Source organism: Pectinophora gossypiella, chromosome 29, assembly GCF_024362695.1.
Source record: "Pectinophora gossypiella chromosome 29, ilPecGoss1.1, whole genome shotgun sequence".
NCBI classification, from domain to species: domain Eukaryota; kingdom Metazoa; phylum Arthropoda; class Insecta; order Lepidoptera; family Gelechiidae; genus Pectinophora; species Pectinophora gossypiella.
Window position 1 is genome coordinate 2,127,082 of NC_065432.1, and position 12,143 is coordinate 2,139,224.

The window sequence follows — 12,143 nt, forward strand, 5'->3', positions numbered from 1 at the left end:
GACGACGCCCTGAGACGAGGTTCGCGCCCAACTGGGCACCCTCAGGCCTGTTGTCTTAAACGTTGTACCGGGTGAGAGCCTTCAGCGCTCCCCATTTGTCCGGCCAAGTAGTTAATGCCATCTGCGGCAAATTTACAATAAGTAAAAAAAACACATTATGTATAAGTATGTGTGTGTGTGTATGTAAGGGTGTGTGTGTGAGAATGCGTAAGTATGTTTAATCTTTTCTTACATATCTCTTTGTTTCAAGCGCCAACCTTCAGAAGGAAAAGATGCCTACGAATTTAGTGTAGAAATAGAAACGGATTTGATGAAAGGAGATGCAAAAAAAGAAATTCCATCAGCAAGAAACAAAGGAGACGAGACAGAAACAGACGCTGTAAAGACACAAATCGAAGACCACGTGAAAAATAAAACATACATAAAAATAGGCAAATCGAAAATCGTTGTAACAGACACTACAGACGAAGAAAAGCACAAAAAAACGAAACGTAAAAAGGTTATCGTTACAAAAAAATCAAAAAAGACAAAATCTAAAAGCAGCGAAAGGGATACCAATGATAAAAAACGTAGATTCAAAGTTGTAAAACCACCAGATGAAACTACAAATGAGGTTGAACAGGAACTGTTTGTAATCAAAAATAGTGAAGACCTACCCGTCACACACTTGGATAAATGGATCAACGAAGATTTACCACAAGACAGCGAATCACAGTCGGTTACAGAAAGCGTTGAAGTAAAAAAGAAACCTGTCAAAAATAAGTCGAAATTGAAGAAACGCAAACAAAAACCGTTTAAGTTGTACAAAATCAAAATGGCCGAGGATCCGAACAAGCCTGAAGTCCAAAGACCGTTTCGAGGATATCGTTCAACGAAGCAAGGTTTCCTACAAGAAGACTTAATAAATGAGACTTCAAGGGTCCTGAATGTAGTCTATGATGCAAATGGAGAGCCCATGAATCATGTTGTAATAGAATCATATAGCTACATACCGACGAAACGAAAGCCCTTGTTAAATCTTAGGGCTTTAAACACTGGAGAAATTGCGAGCACTACCCCAAATTTCCTACAATTAATCCGTTCAAACGCGCCTGAAACTGTCCAAACGCAGAATCCAGGCGGAATCAACAATCCCTCTTTAATACGATATGAATGTCAATCCACGACGTCTTGTAAAACCGCTCAGCCTGTAGTATTAACATCTTTAACAACAGCTAGTAATTTCAATTTAAATTCAACAACCATTTCAACTGTCAATGAACCCACGCAGGAAGTGAAAGTAAATTTACAAAATGTGCTTAACAGAATGGCGGAATCGCAAATGTTAGAGAATATTACCAATATACTCCTAGAGAAACTGTACGACAAAATGTCTACTAAAACCTTGGATTCGGATAAAGATGAAAATTCAGTGGAGAAAATTGAAATTCTTCTGGATCAAACCGATCCTGACAATAATGAAGGAGTTGTTAATGATCCCAATATGATGAGGATGTTAAGCAGATTTAAAAGCTTTAACCGTAATAAAGGGTTATTTTTGTCATAGTTTACATTCGATTTATTTATTACCATCTTTTTGGACTTCGGTTGTCGCGGCAAAATCTCCGTGGTCCACTGGTTGGTTGGGCCTACGATCCGTAGCTTCTAGGGTTCAATGACGTAAAACACCTCCACTAAACTGCAATACGATAATTATTCTGTTCTCTATTTTTAAGACCTCTGTAAAAACATCAGGAATGCAATAAATATAATAATAATATCTTTATTTTGTACTATTAGAGCCTTAAATATACGACAATATTTGTTACATTTATAAGTATGTAGTTACAGGCTGTGACATAATTACTATGAGTCAGCTGTTATCCCTAAAAGTTTTAAAACTGAGCTAAGGATACCAGCTACCATCCAAGAGTTGTATGCAGAAAGCCAAAATTGAGGGTGCTGACAATGAATATTGTTATATTTAAAATTTGAATAATATCTTATCTACGTACTCAACTCTTTTTTGTTTTACTACGTAACGAAATTGTCTATGCACAGGAAATCCCCTTAAAGTTGTGTTTCTTTCCGTCGTTATTGCACTTTTTACGCAGTTATTAAAGGAACATCGATGTGTATGTAAGACGGAAATAACAGTATCAAATAAAATAAAAATAACATTAACAATAAAAAAATAACAAATTATATAAAAAAAATATATTAGCAAACTAAAATAACATATTTATAGTTATGTACAAAAATAAACTATATAATAATATTACGAACTTCAGTATTTTAGTAACTTTTGTAAAAACACGTTGAGTCACAACCGCGCAAAAAAAAAACGCAAATGTCAACTAAACGAACGTAAATCTTTTGATGCTTGCATTTTTATCTAGCCTTTGTTGAAATTCTTCGTGCCGTTAATTCTTTTCGAAAACATTCCGAAGCCAATTTAGTCGTTGTAGTTTAGGAGTCGTTGAGAAGAGCATTTAATTTTAAATATTCAATATGATAGTTTGATAAGATAAAGTAGTTTTAAAAAAGTTTAGCAAGTGTTTTTACTGATTAGACTTGTTATGGAAAAATCGTTATAAAAATGGGTAAGTTCCTACATTTTCTGTTTTATATTCTTTATTACTTAATCTTACTAATCATTAACACAGTTTGTTGTAGGTAAATATCGTAACTAATAAATAAATAAGTTTATTTGGTTGATCGTTTTCGCACATTTCGATTCTTATCCAAACGGAATCCGACAAATGGCGGGTCCAGAGCGACCCGTAGAAACCAATACCGTCTTTACTATAAGGTCACACGGGGCTCGTGCCTAGAGACCCATCCTCAGGGGGCTCTTGAGGAGCCAAACATTTCTCCTACACATTTTATTCTCAAACAAAGTCTAGAACATTACCATTTTGTTTCGGCTTAAAATGATACAATTGAAATAATTCTTAACCTTATGCACACCCCGGACACTTCATACAAAACACCTCATTTTACACAGACACTACACATCGACGTTATCGTACATGCGCATTTGTGTTTGACGTCTGACGCCCATACGACTGAAGGCTAAAGTAAGACAGAGCAGGTGAGGTAAACCTAGCTCTGCTGCTGGTGGGGAAGGGAGGGTTGCCGTTCTATAAGTAGTTTTATCCTTTATTCTTTGCTATATGGAGAGATACCTACTTTCCTTCGAATTTTTTACATTATTTGATTACCCATAACATGAGGGACTTTCCAGGCTATGTTCCTCAAAAACAATATTGATAGCACTGTACGGTCACGAGCATTAATGTATACACTATAATGTGTACACTTTGGTACCATGTCACATTAACTTTTTTGACATATTGAACTCTAAGTCTCACTAAATGTCAAATATGTTAGTGCGACGGAATCCTAAAGTGGGTACATTACATTGCTCATGACTGTACAGATTTTCCTTCGTTTAACCTTCTGATTGCATGGAACATATTATGCATCTTTTATCTTTGTTTTTGGATGTAAATAATGACCCTTTTTATTGCACCCAGGCACAATTACATCTTCCACCCATTATTATTCTGATCAAAATAAAGAAAAGCAATATAGGTAGCAACATAATTCTATACATAATGTGATCCAAATATGAATCAACAATTATTTTTTTACATGCTTCTACCAGTACATTGTATTTTGGAATAATTATGTCAAAATTCAAATTCAAAATTCAAAAATATCTTTATTCAATAGGTAACAGTTACACTTTGAATCGTCAATTTTACATAACGAACGTCTCATCCGCCTAAAACTACTGCAGCTTCTCACAACCTGTATAGCCGGGGAAAAGAAGCTGCAAGAAAAACCTTGGCACAGGGCCCTAGACGTTCTTTAAAAAAAATAAAATAAAATATGTACCACAGCATTGAGAAAATAGGTAATCACATTAAAACTGAACAATGCATTCATTTCATGTTTTTTTCTATTCTTCTTTTCCCAGTCATGCTTCTCCATGACTTGAACTTGTACACAATAATAAATAAATATTTATTATTATTGCAGATTTGAACCTGTTACCGCTATACACCTATCAGCCCAGAAACTTAACTGCTCCCCTGTGGAATCTCATAGACACATTGCCACAACAATACTGTGACTTTGAAGTCAAGACGAAGGATGCCATAGAAGATGAAATAGCTGGTGAGACAGTAATACAAATACAGGGTGTTAGTGGCTTCGTAATGAAAACTTTGACGGATGATTCAGACTATTTAAGACCAGGATTCTGAGTTGATATCAAGTGATTTCTGTCGCAAAAGTATGGAACTCAAAATTCATAATATTAAAATTTTCATGACTTTCCCGACAGGAAATTCTACTTGATATCGACTCCGAATCATGGTCTGACATCCCCTTCAGTATTCGTTACGGTGTCACTAACACCCATACGTACTTGTACTTGTATTTGTATGAGGTGTAAGTGAAATCATAACGAATACTGAGACTTGAGAGGGGTGATTCAGCTGATTATTCTGAGTTAATATCAAGATTTTTCACTCGCAAAAGTATACAACTGAAAATAATTTTAAAAACAAAAAATCGTAAATTTCGCGGCGGAAATTTCCACATCCATTCCCTTATTATTATTTCCATTTCTTGTGGAGGAAGCAAGAAGTGTGTCAGGATCGAAGCAAATGGAATTCTATAGTCTGCCTACCCCGGTGGGAAATAGGCGTGAGCTTATGTGTGTGTGTATGTAAATTTCCACTTGATATTCACACAGAGTCATGGTCTGATCATCCCTTTTAGTATTCGTTACGATGTCACTAACATCCTGTATTTAATATTATGTACGGTCACTAGCATTAAAATGGTACCACTTTGGTACCATGTCACATTAACTTTTTGACAAATTGATCTGTAAGTCTCACTAAATGTCAAATATGTTAGTGCAACAGTGGCCCCGATTCCTGCAGACACCGCCTAATTTTATTTTAAGTTATATCCGTCAGTTTCATATCCGTCGAAAAGGAAAGGGACGGATGATTCACAGCTCTTAATTTTAGGAAGAATGAGTAAATGAATGAATAACCCGAGCGAATCAAAAAGGTACGTCACTGGTATGATCCGTTTGACATGCTGTCTACTAACTGTGTCGGGTTATTGACTGATGTAAATTTTTTAGACGGTTGTTTTAGATTTGTGCTTAAAATTGACGTGTGTTCCATAAATTTTATGCTTGTCGACTACCCGTCCCTTTCCTTTTCGGCGGATAAGAAAATGACAGATATAACTTAAAATAAAATTAGATGGTATTTACAGGAATTAGCACCAGTGTCCTAAAGTGGGTACATTATATTGCTCATGACTGTACAGCATAAGTCATGGCTGTTTGTCTTTCCAGAGAATGGTGACACGGTTACGTGTTACATTTGTGATGTGAACGTGCCAAAAGTGTACGTTCGTGAACATTACCAGAGTGAGAAGCATAACACTCACGCGGCGATACTGGATCTTAGCCTAGAAAGGATTAAGCGACAGGTGAGAATCCATACTAAAAACTACAATATACTGTTAACGAGCGAAATCAAAGAAGACCAATTCAGTCATCATCATCACCATCATCAGCCCATTAACGTCCCCACTACTGGGGCACGGGCCTTCCCTATGGATGCATACGGAGATCGGGCCTTAAACCATCACGCGGGCCCAGTGCGGATTGATGGTTATGAATTACTGCTAATGCAGCCGGGACCAACGGCTTAACGTGCCTTCCGAAGCACGGAGGAGCTCGAGATGAAAACTTTTTTTTGTGGTCACCCATCCTATGACCGGCCTTTGCGACGCAGACCGAGCGCGTTTACCGCTGCGCCACCGAGCTCCTTGACCAACTCAGTATTAACGTATAATAAAGAGTAAAAGAACACAAAATTGTAATAACGTAAAAAACCTTACTTAACACCCCCGTTGCTAAGCGCCATATACATAACATAACATAAACAGCCTATATACGTCCCACTGCTGGGCACAGGCCTCCCCTCAAGCAACCGGAGGGGGTATGGAGCATTCTCCACCACGCGGCTCCAATGCGGGTTGGTGTAGGTGTTTTTACGGCTAATAGCCGGGACTAACGGCTTAACGTGCCCACCGAAGTACGGAATCATCTTACTTTTTCGGACAATCAGGTGATTCTAACCTGAAAAGTCCTTACCAAACAAAGGACAGTCTCACAAAGTGACTTCGACAATGTCCTTCAGATCGTGAGCCTAACGCTCTAACCACTAGACCACGGAGGCTGTTAATCAACACAAAGAAAACGAAGAAGCGCCATATAATCAACAATACCTAGGCAACAGGGGTTGCCATATCTGACGCCAACACAGGGCAGGGCAGTGACATCGTAACGAATACTGATGGGTATGATTCCGACCATGATTCTGAGTTAATATCAAGTGTAATTTTAAGGAGCTCGAATTATTAGGATTTTGAGGAGCTCGGTGGCGCAGCGGTTAACGCGCTCGGTCTGCGATTGTTGAAGTTAAGCGACTTTCGCAAAGGCCGGTCATAGGATGGGTGACCACAGAAAAAAAAAGTTTTCATCTCGAGCTCCTCCGTGCTTCGGAAGGCACGTTAAGTCGTTGGTCCCGGCTGCATTAGCAGTCGTTAATAACCACCAATCCGCACTGGGCCCGCGTGGTGGTTTAAGGCCCGATCTCCCTATCCATCCATAGGGAAGGCCCGTGCCCCAGCAGTGGGGACGTTAATGGGCTGGTGATGTGTAATTTTAAGGTGCAGCGCGCAAAATCAAATAGTGGCTGTTCATAGAAAATAACCAAACCTTTTTCTGGCTTCAGATGGCGCTGCCTGCGTTTACAACTGCCCATCATGGCCGCACGTTTTACTGCCCCCACTGCTGTTGCGCAGTTAAATCAACGAACAAAACTGCTCATGACTCCTCCGAACTGCACAGACAATCTGTACTGCACGATACTATGATAAAATCATTAAAATTAATTTATGAAAACAAAAACAACGTTTCGAAAGTGCTCGATGACATTGCTGAATTAATAAAAACGAGAGAAAAAGACCAATTCGATGAAAGATTAAAAAATAATGGTACATTGAATACGCCAGACATTTCTGCCGATGCTAATATCAAAGATGAACGTGAAGAAATTCACAGTAACACACCGAGCGGACAAGATTTGTTAGAGTTTTTCAAGATAGTAACGGTACCTAATTTCAATCCAACTTTCCAATTCGCTGGTGAAAAATTCCTTCATGTTCAAACTCCTTATGGCGATGTAAGGTTAGCTGTTGACAATTACCACAAACTAAAATCTTATTTGGAGGAAAAAATGGACATAAACCACTGTCTTGTGCAAAAACCAGCGAAAAAAGAGGAAGTTGCATTTTGTAACGTTTGCAAAGAGCACATAGCTAATATCAAAGCTGTTATCGATGGACATATGAATGCAGACGAACATGAAAAGAACTACATGTCAATGTTACGAGGTAATTCTATGATAAAAATCAACGACGTAGTGACATTCTGTTCAGCATGTTCCGCGAATATGCTTGAATGGCACGAAATCGGCCATATTGGAGAAGAAAAACACAAAAATAATGTACGTGACAAAAGCGTTACCATTGATAATAGTGATTCTAACTCAGAAAGAGCTAGCACTAGCCAGGAAAGCAATGATTCTAAAACCAAAACGTCTGTCACTGGAAGCTCTGAATTCATCAATAAATCTGTTCTTACAAAAAACTATATAGCTGAATTTAACAGGGATTTGCTCTACTGTGATGTATGCCGCGTCTTTGTCAAAAAATCACTTACGTTGTACCATATTAACAAATGTGACCATAAAAGTAATTTAACAAAACGTGTAAAAAAAACTAAGAGCACAGTTGATTTAGGCACAGTGAAAGCAGGCAAAGAACCACTAAAACCATTAAATAATCTTCCAAAGGAAATAGAGAGAACGGGAAAGAAAGTTGAATGTAAGATTTGTAAAGTGAAAATACCTGATACCGTTGCTAACATAAACGACCACTTACTCGGTCAAAGACATGTTAAGGCCGTTAATGAGAAAGCTGAGAAAGAAAAGGCAAAAAACATTACGTTTAATAATAAAAATATCAAACACGGTGCAGGCTCGGATGGAACCAATCAGAAAGTTACAGCGACTGTGTCCTACGCTGAAATGGCTCGTTTAGATAAAAAAAATGAAAATGAATTAGCAGGAACTAATAAAGAAGCCGTCAAAAATATCCAAAAAGGATCTGACAAGGTGGCAAAGGGGAAACTTCACTATGTGTTCACTATCACGGACGATCTTAATAAAGCACGGTGTAAAGTTTGCAGCGAAGAGTTTGATCTAGCGGACGCGGTCACTCCCGGGTTTTCAGAAACACATCGCTCATCAGATGCGCATAAGGATGCGTACTCTGCTAAACTGGAGAGTCAAACTATGTGCCGAGTCAACAAAAATTGTTACTGTCTCTGCTGCAACGAAATATTCACTATTAACTTAGAGTACTATCACATGAATAGTACTTTACACCAGTTTAATTTAAGCACGTGCCCTGAACGACTGGATAAAGTCTGCCTTAGCAGAGTTGCAATGTTAAAAATTATGGATGCCCCTAGTATTAGAAAAAGACAGCGTGTACGTCGCAAGTCAAAGGTGGCTGTTGCGACATCTGACGCCATAAATGAACAACCAACTCCCAGAGATGTACATGAAACGCCAAAAGAATCAGCAATTATAAAATCCGAAAGTCTTCAATACATAAATAGCGACCTGAATAGCGAAATAAGCAACAGATATGATTCAAGTGACGATAACCATGAAATATTTCAAGATACCGATACTCCTGATCTCTCTCAAACAGAAAACTACGACACAGACATCGACGAGGTACTCCCGGAAAATGCAAATGTGAACAGCGATGATAAACATGACGCTAACCAAAATAACAATATCAACAATGACTATAAAGAGAACGCTGTAGAAAGTAATGATGCTCAACTTCAAGTAGCAGCTAATGCGATAGACGAACATGATACAGCTAACGTGGAATATATTTTTCTTCAGAACATGTCTGTTGAAAATATGGAAATTGGTAGAACGGAACAGAACTGTAATTATAGAGTCTGTGAAGCCTGTGGTGTAGATCTTTTGGAAGCGAACGTCGCATATCACTACGAAGGGACATTTCATAAGACAAACGAGAAGCTCTTTCTAGAAAAGAAATTAAGAGCTGCCGTTCAACAGATTGTATCAAGCCAATCGCATGAGGGTGACACAAAAACTGACAATGTAATAGTGGACGGTTTCTGTACAATATGTAATGTTGTTACAACAGATTCAATTGACGACGAAACCCACACAAATAGGAAGGTCCATCAAAATAAATTAAAAAATCTTTTCAGTGAAAGAGAAACTGTAGACAAACCGAAAACTATCGAAAAACGATATGTCTGCAATATTTGCATGTCTAAAGGGTTTTCCACGGCTGACCAATTACTGCACCATATGAATGACGATAATCAGCATAGGAAGAAAGTAAGAAGACTGGCTGCAAAAGTAGGAAAATCAGTGGAAGAAGCTTACTTCAAAACACCCGTCGTTTGTAACACCACTGAGAGCGCAACATCAAGTGAAGATACATTAGCGAGCACAAGCCAACCAGTTCTCACTGAAACCCCGACGATTGACAAAGGCGTAATTGCACCCGAAAGTACGCAATTTTACTGGTGTGAGATATGCGAAAAGAAAGTGCCAAATACTGCTTCCTGTATCAACGATCATGTGCGCGGGAAAAATCACAAACGTTGCATGGAAAAAACATTTGCTAGTAAACCAAATAATGAAGAAAAGACAATAAATACATCGGCACCCAAAGATGAAAATGATACATCTTATGAACATACAAATAAAACGCTAAGTCACGACAGCTCACAGACAGCTAATGTAGATAAGAATTCAACTCAAGCAGCTGACGATTTCAAATATAATATTAACACTAATAGTCAAAACCACGGAGACAAACCAGAAGTAAAGGATGGTCTTGGAAATTATACTGTGGTAATCTCAAGCCTGACAGGAGACAATGAACACGCTAACGTACAAAACAGGGTTCACGGGAATATATATAATAATAATAACATAAGCGGAAATCTTTCAGAGCCAGTAAACGATAATAACACACAGTGTGGTTTAACAACTATGATTCACGAGAAAAACATTGATGGTCACGATGGAAATGTAAGTGAAACAAGCGAATATAGTGACAATAATGATACCGGTTTCTTTGTATGCAAAATATGCCTGTTCGCGGTACCTAACGACCCTGTCGAAATAAGGACTCACTTGGCAGGCTTTAGACATAATAAAAATGTGGATTTGCTTAAAGAAAATAAGGAGCAAGTCCCTAATTTAAACGAAATATTTGACTGCGATATATGTGGAGTTAAATTACATAAAAACGCCATGCAAATTAGTACTCATTACAAAACGAATGCACATAACAGAATACTTCAGAAAGTGCTATTGAAGAATAGTATAAGAATGAGGGATGACCGTGTCTGCTATTGTGTCCCGTGCGATTTGTACTTTACCAAAAATACTGTCTCTACCCACATTGCGTCAAAGACTCATTTAATTTCATTATTTCAATTCGATCAACAAATCGAAAAGTAGTACGTAAGCCCAAGAAATTATATTAATAAACTAATCGCAGCTGAGACTGCCCTGAAGAAGAGGCTGAAATCATACATAACATAACATAAACAGCCTATATACGTCCCACTGCTGGGCACAAGCCTCCTCTCAATCAACCGGAGAGGGTATGGAGCATACTCCACCACGCTGCTCCACTGCGGGTTGGTGGAGATGTTTTTACGGCTAATAGCCGGGACCAACGGCTTAACGTGCCCTCCGAAGCACGGAATCAACTTATTTTTTCGGACAATCAGGTGATTCAAGCCTGAAAAGTCCTTACCAAACAAAGGACACTCTCACAAAGTGATTTCGACAATGTCCCCGACCTCCAGTGACAATGAACCCGGACCTCCAGATCGTGAGCCTAACGCTCTTATCACTAGACCACGGAGACTGTTGACGCTGAAATCATTTTTGAATAATTATGTACCCCAGCAATGAGAAAATAGGTAATTATCACGATAAAAGTGAAGAACGCCATCTATCGTGTGTTTGGGGAACGTCGATTGGAATGCCCCTCATTATTGACTTGTCAATTTAGTCCCATTAAAATCCACAGGACTTCTTTCGTAGAGCTGAATCAGGGAACCGAATTATTAAACTTTTGCACAAGGTAATGAATACAACCGTACCAACCATATTGAAGACTATAGAGAACCGGAGAGGAAATATGATTGGCCACCTGATACGACACGATTCATTTATAACAAACATTATAGAAGGAAAAATTGAAGGGAAGAGAGGAAGGGGTAGACCTAGCATAACATTTATGAAACAAATAAAAGAGAGGGTGCAGGTCGTGTCGTATCGGGAGGTGAAGGTTTTGGCGGGAAGAAGAGAGGAATGGCGATTACCCCACCGACAAGAGCACAGCTCTTAAATAGAGAGAGAGAATGTATACAAATTACCTATGTTATTAGTAGCTTGGTATTAGAAAGGTAAGACCATGGTTTGTTGTATCATGATTAGTAGTATGTATCCTAGTATATGAAATTTGTATTTTTTGATGAATAAAGTTTATTGAATTTATAATTTGCTTTTATTTTTTATACATACTGAGGCCCCGATTCCTGCAGACACATCCTAATTCTACTTTTAAGTTACACCCGTCACTTTCTTATCCGCCGAAAAGGAAAGGGACGGGTGATTGACAGCTCTTTAGGAAGAATGAGTACATGAATGAATAAACCGGGCGAATCTAAAAGTATTTCGCTGGTATGCAAACCGTTTGACGTGTGCTGTCAACTTATTCTGTCGGGTTATTGGTGTAAAATGTTTAGACGGTCGTTTTAGATTTATGCTTAAAATTGACGTGTGTTCCATAAATTTTATGCCTGTCGATTACCCGTCCCTTTCTTTTTGAACGGATGAGAAAATGACAGGTATAACTTAAAATAAAATTAGATGGTGTTTACTGGAATTAGCACCATCGTGCATGTTATCATC

The 12,143-nt window shown here is 38.3% G+C and overlaps 2 protein-coding genes across 8 annotated transcripts in view; both read left to right on the forward strand.

Annotated features, from left to right (window-relative positions):
• LOC126379503 (uncharacterized) overlaps positions 1 to 1,706 on the forward strand; it is a 94,267-nt gene extending 92,561 nt beyond the window's left edge. For all 6 annotated transcript variants that reach the window (XM_050028280.1, XM_050028281.1, XM_050028283.1 and 3 more), the window contains one exon: positions 251 to 1,706. In XM_050028280.1, coding sequence (XP_049884237.1) covers positions 251 to 1,546 — 1,296 coding nt within the window. In that variant the 3' untranslated portion in view covers positions 1,547 to 1,706. The remainder of the gene's footprint in view (positions 1 to 250) is intronic.
• Positions 1,707 to 2,335: 629 nt separating this feature from the next.
• On the forward strand, positions 2,336 to 11,729 carry LOC126379362 (uncharacterized). Of its 2 annotated transcripts, XM_050028077.1 has the most exons (4): positions 2,336 to 2,582; positions 4,027 to 4,164; positions 5,369 to 5,505; positions 6,819 to 11,729. In XM_050028077.1, exons 1-4 carry the CDS (start codon positions 2,579 to 2,581, stop codon positions 10,674 to 10,676), a joined length of 4,137 nt encoding a protein of 1,378 aa, XP_049884034.1. In that variant the 5' UTR covers positions 2,336 to 2,578; the 3' UTR covers positions 10,677 to 11,729. The 2 variants fall into 2 exon arrangements, with proteins under 2 accessions (XP_049884034.1, XP_049884035.1); XM_050028078.1 differs by lacking the exons at positions 2,336 to 2,582; positions 5,369 to 5,505.
• The last annotated feature ends 414 nt before the right edge of the window (positions 11,730 to 12,143 follow it).

Coding starts and splice junctions, on each gene's coding strand:
- LOC126379362 (XM_050028077.1), top strand. Junction 4,165..5,368: donor CATAGAAGATGAAATAGCTG/GTGAGACAGTAA, acceptor TTGTCTTTCCAG/AGAATGGTGACACGGTTACG. Junction 5,506..6,818: donor TAGAAAGGATTAAGCGACAG/GTGAGAATCCAT, acceptor TTCTGGCTTCAG/ATGGCGCTGCCTGCGTTTAC.